This window comes from Pseudochaenichthys georgianus, chromosome 7 (assembly GCF_902827115.2).
Source record: "Pseudochaenichthys georgianus chromosome 7, fPseGeo1.2, whole genome shotgun sequence".
NCBI lineage: Eukaryota > Metazoa > Chordata > Actinopteri > Perciformes > Channichthyidae > Pseudochaenichthys > Pseudochaenichthys georgianus.
This window is the reverse complement of record NC_047509.1, coordinates 18,276,218-18,289,655: the sequence shown is the minus strand read 5'-3', so window position 1 is coordinate 18,289,655 and position 13,438 is coordinate 18,276,218. Positions and strand designations below refer to the sequence as shown.

The window sequence follows — 13,438 nt, the reverse complement described above, 5'->3', positions numbered from 1 at the left end:
ATCAGTATAGGAGGTGAGGAGGCTTGACTCTTGCTATACAATGTGTGGTGTTGTAACAACAAACAGTAGAGGAGGACACCGGCTTTAGGTGGTCTGGTGAATTTGGTCTAGACATGGACACGGAGAAGAAGGACTGCTCCGTTGGGGAGTATTTTGTGAAGAGGAGGGTTCTGGATGAGTTACGTCTGGATGAAGTGGCACAAAAAGGGACTTGGTCCACCAAACCAACCCTGGGAGAACGGCTGAAAGAGTCCCTGAGGTAAAGAAAGAGAAGATGCAGGGAGGTGTGCAAAAACTGGATTAACTTTATGCATTTGCAGATGTGTATTTGCATGCTTGTAAATGTCTCTGTAAGGCTTGCCTGTACCTCTCACTGCTCACTCAACCTTTTAAATGAATGAGTGAATCTGTTATGAATGAGTTTGTGCATGTAACTGTTTTGCTATCTCAAAGTACAATGCTGTTGAAAAAAGAAAACGCTGAACAACCATTTTATGTAATTGGATGAGCAAAGTTCACAGTTTTACTAAGCTGTTTTTTATTGTTGAACGATAACCTGTGACACATCATATAAAACTCTTAATACAAATATCAAGCAATCATATAAACAGGGCACGTTCTTCTAAGATTAAATATATACTATTCAATTATGATAATGATTATTAAAATATAGTTACAGTTTTGCAGACAAGGACAAACCTCAGGTTCGATGTCACAAGTTGCCTATGCTGGTGTTATCCAATGTGTCCGTTTTTTACAAGGCCAGCAGATAAAGATAAAAATGTAGCAGGTGTTCCAATTCTCAAGACACAGAATATTTGAATTTGTTAGCACATCTGTTTTTTTTTTGTAAGCAAGCTATTTTTTTTAAAAATGTTTCAATATGTTAGATAATCGCTCTTCAGGGAAACTAATTCAAATGTGCTCACACTGAAATTTGAATGAAGGACTACAATATACATGTTTTATGTGACTTTTTAGACAGAAACCCTAGTGTAAAAACAGTCACATTTGAATATGAATAAATGTATGGCTGTTGCAGGTGTTCGGTGCCCAGACTGAAGCACATCTTGCTGAGCTGGATCCCCGTGCTCAGCTGGCTGCCTCACTACTCCATCAGAGAAAACTTAATCGGGGACCTGATCTCTGGCTGCAGTGTGGGCATCATGCATCTGCCACAGGGTTTGTATGTGTGAATGTGAACACTGAAGGGGGCTTATTCAAAAGCTTAGCAAACTTGTCACTTTAAATAAATAGTTTATCATTTTGGGAAATGCACTTGTCTTCTTACTGAGAAGAGAAAATAACCCACGTGTGTAAACTTGAAGCTCAATCCAGGAGAGTTTGAGTTTAGCTTAGCATTAAGACTGCAAACAAAATGCCAGCATGGTGCTTTACAAATGTAACAAAGTCTGCCCACCAGCCGCTCCAAAGCTTTTTTTTGCTCTAGAAATCAAATTGAATGTAAAAATGACCAATTATTGTTTCCCCATATCCCAAGAACTCACTGCTCATAGCCAATAAATATCAACAAGTGTTTATTTTTTCCCCTTTAATACAACAATCTTTGCATGGATAATAAAACAAGATATTATTCAGTAAACTTTAAAGGTACTAGTAGCTTATTTTTTTACCTTTTGGGAAACCCAGGGTAGCTTTTTAACCTGCTTCCACTCTCTTTGCTAAGCTAACTGTCTCCTGGTTGAGGCTTTCTACAATAAACAGCTAGTGGTATGGATCTTTCCTTACTCTCAGAGAGAAATAAAGTTAGTCCATTACCCAACATGTCTTATGAGTGTTTTGACGGCCAAATATGTAACATCATTGCTTTTTTTCTTTGAATCAGGCATGGCATATGCCCTTCTGGCCTCCTTACGCCCAGTATTTGGCCTTTACACCTCCCTTTACCCGGTTCTGGTCTACTTCATCTTTGGCACTTCCAGACACATCTCCATAGGTGACTAAGAAAACATGTGTGAAAGTGGCAGAAATAAAAAATTACTGAAAGAACTTTAACAAAAATGCTGACTTTTTATATGTTCAGGAACATTTGCTGTGATCAGCATCATGATTGGGAGTGTGACGGAGAGGCTGGCACCAGACATTGACTTTCCTGCAAACGGCACTAACGGAACAGACCTTGATGCGCGAGATGCACACAGAGTAGAAATAGCATGTTCCCTCACGGTCTTGACGGGAATCTTTCAGGTGTGATTGTGTTTAAATTCTGACCATATATAAAACTGTTTATGACTGTATCACAGTACTGAGCAACCCTTTTATGTAATCTTTTACACATTTTGATAATTTCTCTCTTTCTCTCCATACTTAGATCTTGTTAGGTGTGGTGAGGTTTGGTTTCGTTGTCACCTACCTGTCTGAACCACTGATTCGAGGCTACACCACTGGGTCAGCATGCCATGTCTGTGTGTCCCAGCTCAAGTACCTTTTTGGAGTCAAGCCAGCTCGCTTCACTGGTCCACTCTCCCTTATTTATGTGAGTATGTAAGACATTAACAATCAGGATACGGATACTGACAAGAGATTGACTGATAGACTAACAGAGGGTAGGCAAGGTTCAGATCATGTTATTAACTCTCAGCAGTAAATACAAGTTTGGCACAACTCAAGGATAAAAACCCAAAAGCATGATTCAAACAAAAACTGAAGTCTTGAATTACTTAAAAGGCAAGGTATGGCTAGGCAAAATCAGAGTCCGGGGGAAAAGGTCATAACACGGGTCAAACACAGGTACTGGCAGGCTAAGATACAAAAACGCTAGAAAGCTTAGGCACATGGCAAAAGACAATCTTGCAGCAAACAAGTGGAAGTGGACCAGTATACAGTACAGGATCTACTGACACAAGGCCAGCAAAATGGGAGTCTGACATGACAGGAGTTACAACAGAACACAAACAAGCAAACTAAAAAAGAATTATAAGTGTCATAGGGGAACTCACTAACTCACTAACTCACTAACTCACTAACTAACTCACTAACTAACTCACTCACTAACTCACTAACTCACTCACTAACTCACTAACTAACTCACTAACTCACTCACTAACTCACTCACTAACTAACTAACTCACTAACTCACTCACTAACTCACTAACTAACTCACTAACTAACTAACTCACTAACTCACTAACTCACTCACTAACTCACTAACTCACTCACTCACTAACTAACTCACTAACTCACTAACTAACTCACTAACTCACTAACTAACTAACTCACTAACTAACTAACTAACTAACTAACTAACTAACTAACTAACTAACTGACTAACCAACTAAATCACTGACTAAAGACTTCATTATAGATGCGAGATGTTTATAGTGTAGGTGTATACTCTAGGTGCTAATGAATTGTGAAGAAACCACAACAATCTATAATAGTGAAATATAATACCTTTCTAGAGATTCAACAATGCCCGGTGGGTATGCTACCGTTACTGAAAGGCAGGTTACTAATAGTTTGTCTGTCAACAAATCAAATAATTAACGGAAAGGTTAGCTTGGAAACAGCTAGCCTTGCCCTGTCCAAAGGTTACAAATTCCTTCTATAACACCTCTAAAGTTGACTTATTAACACATTATATCCTGTTTTGTTTAATCAGTGAAACAAAACCAAAAAAAGAGGAACATTTTCTGTCTACTGATATCATCTTTTTTTCTTTTCCCTGCTTGAGGTGTAAATGGGTTATTTTTCTGGTGGGGAGAAGCAGCATTAGCAGCTCATAATACTACAAATTAAAGTACCAACAAATATAATATCAGGGGCTTGAGTTAAAAAGACAAACACGTTTGACAGTCTCTCTACCATAAAAAGTGGTATTGTATTGTTAAACATTTCTATTATTGACCGTCCTTTTTCACAAGGTGACATGAGATTTCAACTTCCTCCCTTTTTTCCCCCTTCTCTCTCCAACTCTTTTCTTACAGACTCTGGTGGATATATGCCGGCTGCTGCCTGAGACCAAAGTGCCAGAGCTGGTGGTCAGCTTGGTTGCGCTTTCTGTTCTCATTGTTGTCAAAGAAATCAATGACTGCTACAGACAGAAGTTGCCTATGCCCATCCCAATAGAAATCATAGCAGTAAGTAAAAGAGAGAAGAAGAGAGGAAACATCTAAGCAGAGATGCTTAGATGTTTCCTCTCTTTTCTTTTTTACTTAGTTGCATTAATGTAATGGTCCAGCAGGGGGCATCTTAATCACAATGGAAGTAATGATGTCCTTGTTTAAAAAATAAGGCTTGCATGTGCTGAAAATAATGATTTACCCTACATACGACAATAATTGCTTGTTCCTGTTTTTAACAGATCATAGCAGCAACAATCATTATCTACTTTGCCGGCCTTACAAGTAAATATAACATTGATGTTGTTGGAGAGATTCCAAGTGGGTAAGTTTAACTTTGTGTGTTTAGAGAGGTCAGATTCAGGACAGCTATTCAAGGCTATTCACAAGAATCAGATCACAAGTGATTCACAACCACAACATTACCACATGCTGTGAAGATAATATCAAATCAAATCAAATCAAGTTTTATTTATATAGCACATTTATAAATGATTTTTGGTCGAGCCAAAGTGCTGTACATAAAATAAAAATAGCCTACAGTAGAGACACTTTACAGCAAATACAACAGCACAGATTGTTCAGAATATCAGTATGAGAAAAACAACACCCTCTATCCTTAGACCCTCACATCGTACAAGGAAAAACTTCCAGAGAAAACACAGCATATAGACCGAATGTTAGGAAATGCATGGGTCTGTAATAAGAAGATGAATCCACGAGGATGTCAGCTACAATCCTGTGGAAGCCATCAGGGAAGCAGCATGACAAGACCCAAGGCAGGACCGCAGAGACAGGTTCAGCCACGACCCGAACGTCCACGACTTAATCCAGAACTCGGGATAGAGGATCCAAGACACAGGACTACAGCAAGAGGATCAGCCTCAACTCCGGATCCCGGCGTAGATATAGATACAAAACAAGAAAAAATATTTGGCTGGGTTAATCGGAACAAGAGAATACACAGACACAGACAGAGAGGGAAAAGATCATTGGATAAAAGTGATTCTTGATAACCCTCTAGAAAGATCTCATGAACTTCCCCACTCAATCTATCAAGACCCGAGCAGTTCTATTAGATATAGGATAAGAAACAGAGATAGGGAGGGATATCAAGCTGTTAACAGTGACACAGCCTGCATAAAAACAGGGCGTCAGTGTCTTAGTATGAGTGAGTTTTTAAGTGAGTGAGCCAGTAGCTTTTCATAATCATGGTATTCAATAAAATGTGATCCAGTTTCTCCAAAACACTGTAAAGTGTGTGCTCTTCTCCTGGGAGATTGTATGACCCACCAAAGTTACTTAGTATAAGAACAGCCGTTCAGGAAGCAGTGTCGCAATAACAGAGACGCCATTCTCCCTTGTACAAGTTAATGTACAATCTTTTGAAGCTGTTATTTTATGGTTCAGTAATTACATAATGATGCTTAATGTCAAGAGATGTAACCACCTCTGCGGAAATGTCCTGAGTTGTTTCAGAATACTTACATCCGTCCCACAGAGGGGACATTTCCGTTTGTAGAGCTACTCGTTTATCTGGATTCTGTGTGCTGAGCGAGACAAAAGTGATAAAAACCTAAACCACTCATCTTTGCCTCCTGCCCCAGGCTTAAGGCCCCTCGTGCCCCAGATGCCACATTATTCACAGATGTGATAGGTGATGCTTTTGCAATAGCAATTGTGGGCTACGCCATCAACATTTCTCTGGGCAAAACATTTGCCCTCAAACATGGCTACAAGGTGGACAGCAACCAGGTAAGGAATACATATACACACACAAACAGACACACACACACACACACACACACACACACACACACACACACACACACACACACACACACACTGTGGTACTATTAAACATCTGTGAGAGTTTGAATTGTTCCTCTCTGACTCGGCGCTAGCAGTGAATAGTCTAACATTGGCCTAATATTAGACTTCTGCTCGCTCACAGTTGGTCATGACTCACTGGCACATTGATGGACAAATGTCCTGGATCAAGCCCCACCCCAACAACAGAGCAATTAAAAACTTTAATATATATTATGTGGATATTTTATTAGCTACGTCAATACATACATATTTTTATCAAAGATTCCGATTGCAACAATAAAAGTGTGACAGGAGCAACAACAGAACTGCCTGTATGTCATATTAATGCTGAGCACAACACAATTGATTCAAAGCTGTAAAGAGCAGATTATTAATTTGAATGTAAGTGTGCCTTTGTTTTTCAAAAGCACTTTCTACAAATTGGATTTTACATTCAAGAAATGATTACATATTGCATTTATGTGCAATTTTAGAAAAGAGGTTTCTCTTGTTTCCCCATAGTCTCCATCTACAACTCATATTAGGCAACATCAATTTCATAATTATATCCTAATAGTAATGACGCACTGAAATTTGATCGCCTAAACCTTTTAAGAAGTTGGCTAAAGGAGTTGGCCATTTAAGCCAGTAATATAAGTCCATTTCTAATTGCCTCAAACATCTCACATGGCATAACGTCATGTTACAAAGCCCTCCAAAGCCGAACACATACATGCATAACACATAGTTGCAGTTTCACTAAGTTCATTTTGCAGTTTATCTATAAAGTGTTGCTTGTGTGTACTAACATCTGGAAAAATGTAGATACAGAGTGTGTACAGTATAAATGTGATCACGGGTACTGTAGAAGCGTACTGTATGTATAATGAAGATGCTATCTTTGGCTTTCTCTTCTGATTATTCATTATTTATGCCAAACCATGACCTGTGATTGAACTGCACGGTCTTCCGTTAGCTAGAACATCAAGTCTACTCCAGGAAATAGTCATACAAAGAACCTTTAACAACCTTTGCTTTCTCTATAGTCAGTATTGAAAAATAGCTTATTCTTGTCTATAGCACACAGACTTATTCACACTTGCGGAGGCATGTGACTTCGATCATTCTGTTTTGGAGCGAGGCAGTCTGGGAGCACTCACAGCCTCTAAGAGCTGGCCTCCTAAATAATTAATGTTCAACAAGCTTTATGCAATCAAGTGTGTCTTAAATAAGCTTGGCAATGCTCTCAGCCTGGCAGAAATGTGTTGACACGGCCACAAAATTAATGAAAACTAAACGTTGTTGTTGACCCCAGGTAACAGCCTATTATATACGAGTACACTAATGGCTAGGATATGAATAGTGTTACAATTGTCATCAGTTTCTCAACCTAAATGTGGTGTTTTTTGCTCTTCCTCTTTTATTCAGGAGCTGGTTGCTTTGGGTCTCAGTAACACTGTCGGCGGCTTCTTTCAGTGTTACTCTGTGACTTCCTCCTTGTCTCGCAGCCTCGTGCAGGAGAGCACAGGGGGCAAGACACAAGTAAACACACATATGGGGGAAAAAGGCCCAAATACCACTGATTATATTTAATTATTATGTCCTACTTGGAGCTTTTTTATGTTAAATACTTTTGTGTGTGTTTTGTCAGGTTGCAGGATTGATTTCGTCTGTCATCGTGCTCGTCACGGTTTTGAAAATAGGTTCTCTTTTTTCACATCTCCCCAAGGTAACCCTCTTGATCAGAATCTCTCTTTGCAGATATTTTTTAATGCCCTATAAGGCTGTGGGTTCATACCGATATAACTGTATGCGTTTTTGTTCCTTAGGCTGTCTTATCCACAATAGTGTTTGTGAATTTGAAAGGCATGTTTAAGCAATTCCTGGATGTGTCTCTGCTGTGGAAGACCAACAAGGTTGACCTGGTACGACTAAATCCTCTCTAAGAGTCATTTTGCTCAGTTTATCCTTTTTTTAACCGAATAGCCCTTTGACCCCGCTGACTGTCAGTGTTTCTGCTAACCTTTAGATGGTGTGGCTGGTCACATTCACAAGCACCATCCTGCTCAACCTGGACCTGGGTTTGGCTGTCTCCGTTGGCTTTTCCATGCTAACTGTCATCTTCAGGACACAACTGTAACTACACGCTACTTATTATTAATTAAAGATGTATATGTAAACACAATATCAGATTTTGATGACAATTTCACAGAGCTGCAATAACAATGTCATTTTAAATACCTTTCAGACCCCGTTACTCTATCTTGGGCAACGTGTCAGGCACTGACCTGTATCTGGACACAGATACCTACAAGGAGGTAGTAATGGTTTTGTGACAAATAAAAGTTACACAATATAATAATCATCCACAGAAAAGTAAAAGGTCAACCACACTTTTTCTCACCAATCTTTTGGTATTTACCCATATAGATAGCTTTACATTCTTTTAGATTATAAAATATCTGATTCATTATCTACAGAGTTCACTGTCAACAGTTCATACATTTCTTAAGAAAATAGTTATTCTACATTGTTGTTTCATTTTAGCGGAGTTGCCTGAGGGATGCCAACGTCAGTCATTCCAAACATTTAAGTTATCCTAACAAATATCTCAACAATCACCAGAATGATTGGCACACAATTGGGACATACATTGTTTCCAATGATGACCAAAGTATTGGAAGAACTCAACTAAAGACATACTAATCAAGATTAGCTGTACTGTTTGGTTGAGTGCTAATTAGCAAATATAACAAAAAAACACACTATGAGAAGGTGGTGCACAGGTCAACATTACACCTGCTTTACGAGTGTTAGCATGCTGATTTGAGCATTTAGCTGAGATACAGCCTTACAACGCTTCTAGCATAGATTTACGTCATTTTGCCAATGCTGTGAGTAACACAAAAAATCATTTTACAGATTTGATTTTTGGGTACTCTGGTAATCTTACCATCAATGTCTTTATCTGCATTTTAATATACAACTAAATATAAATGTAAAACCTTATTTTCCCCCTGAAATGTGCCCATTAAATGGTGGTAGAACTCCATTTAGCCAAACAATACCTGAGGGAGGTACAAGATGAACGGGTAGCAGAAAGGGCCTCTTTTGGGGAGTTTTCTCATTGGGATGCCGAGGCCGTGGGACACCATAGCAGAACAGCACTTTAAAACTCTTCTCCTTCATGTTGTGTCCCTATAGGCTAAAGAGATTCCAGGAATTAAAATCTTCCGTTCATCTACAACCATCTACTACACAAATGCTGAGATGTACTTGGAGGCCCTGCAAGAGAAGGTGTGTGTCCATGAATGTGGAAGTGTGTTTGGGTGCAGGCTTGCATTTGAAATCCCTGTCCGCTGCCTACAGCTCCCTTAATTGCTTTCATTATCGCTCTCACTTGTCTCACTTTCCCTTTTTCTCTCTTTAATGCAAAGCTTGGCTTTTTGTGCAGAGTGGAATAGAAATCGGGAAGCTGCTGACGGCAAAGAAGAAGCAAGAAAGGAAACTAAAGCGTAAACAAGAGAAAGAGAAAAATAAAGCCAAAAAGGAGGCAAAAAAACAAGTATGATATCCTAAATGACAGTCTAGTTTCAAAAATCAGATATTTTATATAAAACTGATAAGTCACTAAATGTTATTTCCAATGTTTCTACCTTTTGGCAGAGAAAAGCTGTCCTCCGACTCTCCAAGGACACTTTCTCAGAGATGAATGAGAGGAAAGTCTCTGCAGGACTGAAGGAGCAAAGTCAGGGGGATGTTGTAGCCTTAGGCCTGACAGAAACCTCCACAAATGGCCTTAGTATAGGCCAGGTAAACGAGGCTTACCAGCATGACACAACCATGTCCGACTCAGATTCAGAAACAGGTTACCACGGTGATAACAGCATCAACAAGGTATCGCAGCGCGGAAATGAGGAAAAGGAAAGGGCTGTCAGGTCAGACACGCACAGCATTATCTTGGACATCTCGACCACCAGCTTTGTGGACACCGTCTCTGTGAAGACCTTGAAAAATGTGTGTGTTAATTTCATTTAACCATCATATGTTTAACTAAGTGAACACATCAGGGAAGGGGGAGGCCATTCTTATATGCATTGTTTAAAATAACGAATGTCCCACAAAAATACATAAAATGATACCTGTCTTTTCTTAATCAGATTTTCAGAGACTTTGGAGAGATTGATTTGGACGTCTATCTAGCAGGCTGCCAAGGTGAGCAAACTAGACGCAACAAGACAAACCTAATGTCCTAGAGTCAAGGCAATGGAGCTTAGACAATGAATGTGTCAAGGTCTCGGCTTAGTGGTGCCACATTGTTCCGACACATCAGTCAGACATAAATATTTATTTCTATGATCAAATACTTTACGTCTAATGCGTTCAGACCTCATTGTCATGCATGCCTCTGTGTGGTCAAATATCAGCATGTGTCGTGGAGCAGCTGGAGGCGGCAGGCTTCTTCTCAGAGTCCATCCCAAAGAGCCGGCTGTTTGTCACAGTTCATGATGCAGTGCTTCACATTCTCAAGAAACTGGGCGACACTGACTTCGTTCTTGTGAGTTCATCACTTTCAAAATGACTTCACGTGTCATTGCTGTGATATACTTTTGAAATGTTCTCACCTCTAGCCCTAAATGTTGATGTTTTTTCAGGATGTGTCGTACAGCACTCAGATGTAACCATCAGGGGTCAGACCGCTCCAGCTCTCTCCATCATCCTCCTCTTCTTAGGCTGCTGCACGTATCATTGCTCACTATTGGTCGTCATTGTCTCCTCCTCCTTCAGTGGGGGAGAATGCACCACCTTGACATGGCGGCTGGTTGCCATGGCAATACAGGGAGCCGTTGCTGTGGCAACAGACTTTTTATGATATCGTCTAATGAGATAGCCGGCAATACGTCATTGCAGCTCTCCCGCTCCGTGGCGTGTGTGAGGGACAGAGAAGGGGCGGGGGTTGAGTGGGAGAATGTAACAGTGGACGAATAGGAGACTGTATTTATAGCCTGTGTGAGAGAGTGAGTGAAAGGTTGACTGTAAGGGGAAACTCATATGTGAGAGGTGTTGTTGTGAAAAACGGGCCACGATGTGTGAGCATATGTCTGTCTATCAATTTATATTGTTGAACCAACAATATATTCCAGAAAACATTAATAACATGTGAATATTCAGCAGATATATGGCCGGGCCATTGCCTCAGAAACGCTTTATCAATCCTTTAATTACTTACAAACATTGAAGAATGAACTGAATAGCAGTTAAGGTGTAATAGGCATTTCAGTAGTAGGCGTAGCAGCTTTTAAACACAATGTGGGTGTTTTTATGGTTAGTATTCACAAGTCTGAATCCTCTTACATCTTTTCTATTTTTGGGATCCAGTGTTAATTATTGACATAAATAATTGGAAATAATTATTTGAATAGCCCACCAAAATAATTTGCTCAAGGCCATGTTTCTGTGTTGAAAGGTCTGCAAAAAGGTGGAATTTAAAAGAAATACTTTGATAATCATAATTTACTCCTGTGTTTATTATGTCTCAATTTGTGGGATGGGACTAATAAATTATCAACCAGCAGAAAACACGGAAATGTGTGTCAGGGGTCCTTAAATATTGGTTCCTTGGATGAACCACTCCAATGCAAACAATGTCGTGTTGTAAACTACAGAACACTCTCGTTAAGAGTGCTTACGGTTCATATTTGTTCTACCTGACACGTCAAGTTATCTGTGAAATGTTTGACTAGTTTTTTATACCGGCGGTGTAACATATTAAATGCGATTCAACCAGAATAGTTTTGGAACATTTCTAGAGTTGGACAAGGTATGAATGAGACTGTAAATAAAAAGTCAGAAAAAACACATTACATCCGTCTTTATCTGGTCATTTATTGCTCCCTTCCTCACATCAAGGCTCTTTCCCCTCCCCACAACACATTCTCCTGCTCTCTGCACAATTCAGGTTTACATTTCTCTCCTTCTCTTAAGTGGAAATACTGATAATCATCCCTCGAAATATTGTTAACACTGATTCACAGACCCTACAATACACTGGGATACTTAAGTTAGCTCATAACACATAGCTGGAAGTGGTGATGGTCTCTTTTTGATAACTATAATTTTCTTTTCTTTTTTACAAATGGAAGCTGTTGCAGCAAACTTTGGCCAAAGACAATGTCCAATGTAAATCAAGACACCCCTGCCACGGTCCAACAAACACCCCTTAGAGATACATGCACACGCCCGAACACACACAGACACACAGACACACAGACACACAGACACACACACACACACACACACACACACACACACACACACACACACACACACACACACACCACACACACACACACACACACACACACACACACACACAACACCACACACACACACACACACCACACACACACACACACACACATACAGACCATGGCACATCAGCAGTAGATCTTTCGATTAGAATATTTTTAAAGTATTTTTAGGTCTCTGCTCATCACAAAATGGCATGACACAGGGACGGATGACAGACAGGGACAGACAGGGAAGATATCGCAGCTACACTGGACACATCACACTTACAGAACAAGACGAGACGGGACAGCACAGAGGCGGGAGCAGAAAGAGCGGGGAGAGTCAGCGAGGTAGAGTCAGAAAGCAGAGCAGGGGCGTGTTTCAGTGGTGATGACTGTATGGGTGTGGGTGTGTTTCGGTTCTTCTCCCATCTAATCTTTGGTCCATTTGTCCAGGGCTTCTCCATTCAGGTTTCAAACTGTGGAGGATGTGTAACCAATCTGCACTTAGCTCTTACCAGGCCTGTGTGGTGTGCATGTATTTTGTGTAGATGGTGTGTGCTGACGTCAACGCTTGGCTCTGTGTTCAGTGGGGCTCAGCTCATCAGATGACACTTTCAAAGAGAAGCGTGCTCTTTGTTCCTGCAGGGGGCAGCAGTTTGGCCCCGCTCTCTGGGGCCATGTACTCCATGTGATGTCGGCCCCAAACGGGTGTAGTTAGGTGCTTCCAGCGCTACATGGAGAAAGACAAGAGCATACAGACAGTGAGCTGTTTATGGGGCAGATGCTTCAGCCTTCTCTAATGAGCAATGGTGAAATCAACAGAGCAAATAACAGACAGGCGAGCATGGGCGGTATCCAAGGAGACATTTCTGTTCATTACAAACAGTAACGCATGCACAAGAGAATGTGCGAGAGTGTACACGCCTGCATCCAGGCATACTGACCTCCCGAAAAGATCCTTTGCAGCGCAGTAGTTTGTAGAGAACGGTGACCGGGATACAGAGCATTGAGGAAAGGGCCAATATCCAGCCAAGCACTTCGCCCCACAGGGGGGTAGGTGTACACTGTGTTGTAGGTAAGGGGTTTGTAGTTCACCACATGGAAAATGAACACTGACTGTAATCAAAAAAGGCAGAAATATCAGTGGTTTGCAACAGACAAGGTACAATGTGTATAAAAACAAACAGAGAAGCACTACCACACAGACTAAAGGTGTGATGTAGGACCAGCACCACTTCATGTAGGGGAGGG

At 40.6% G+C, this 13,438-nt stretch overlaps 1 protein-coding gene and 1 long non-coding RNA gene across 2 annotated transcripts; one reads left to right on the top strand and one right to left on the bottom strand.

Moving 5' to 3' along the window:
- LOC117449214 (solute carrier family 26 member 6-like) lies at positions 1 to 11,321 on the top strand. The gene is made up of 19 exons (XM_034086706.2): positions 1 to 259; positions 1,043 to 1,182; positions 1,847 to 1,957; positions 2,045 to 2,208; positions 2,333 to 2,497; positions 3,948 to 4,100; positions 4,325 to 4,407; positions 5,690 to 5,837; positions 7,323 to 7,436; positions 7,546 to 7,623; positions 7,724 to 7,819; positions 7,924 to 8,030; positions 8,143 to 8,212; positions 9,099 to 9,191; positions 9,349 to 9,459; positions 9,561 to 9,911; positions 10,055 to 10,109; positions 10,322 to 10,452; positions 10,550 to 11,321. The coding sequence occupies exons 1-19, from the start codon at positions 114 to 116 to the stop codon at positions 10,574 to 10,576; spliced, it is 2,343 nt and encodes a 780-aa protein (XP_033942597.1). The 5' UTR covers positions 1 to 113; the 3' UTR covers positions 10,577 to 11,321.
- A 978-nt stretch (positions 11,322 to 12,299) lies between these two features.
- LOC139434181 (uncharacterized) lies at positions 12,300 to 13,438 on the bottom strand. The gene is made up of 3 exons (XR_011643594.1): positions 13,386 to 13,438; positions 13,132 to 13,303; positions 12,300 to 12,917 (listed from the first exon to the last, which is right to left on the bottom strand). It is a non-coding gene; the product is annotated as an uncharacterized lncRNA (long non-coding RNA).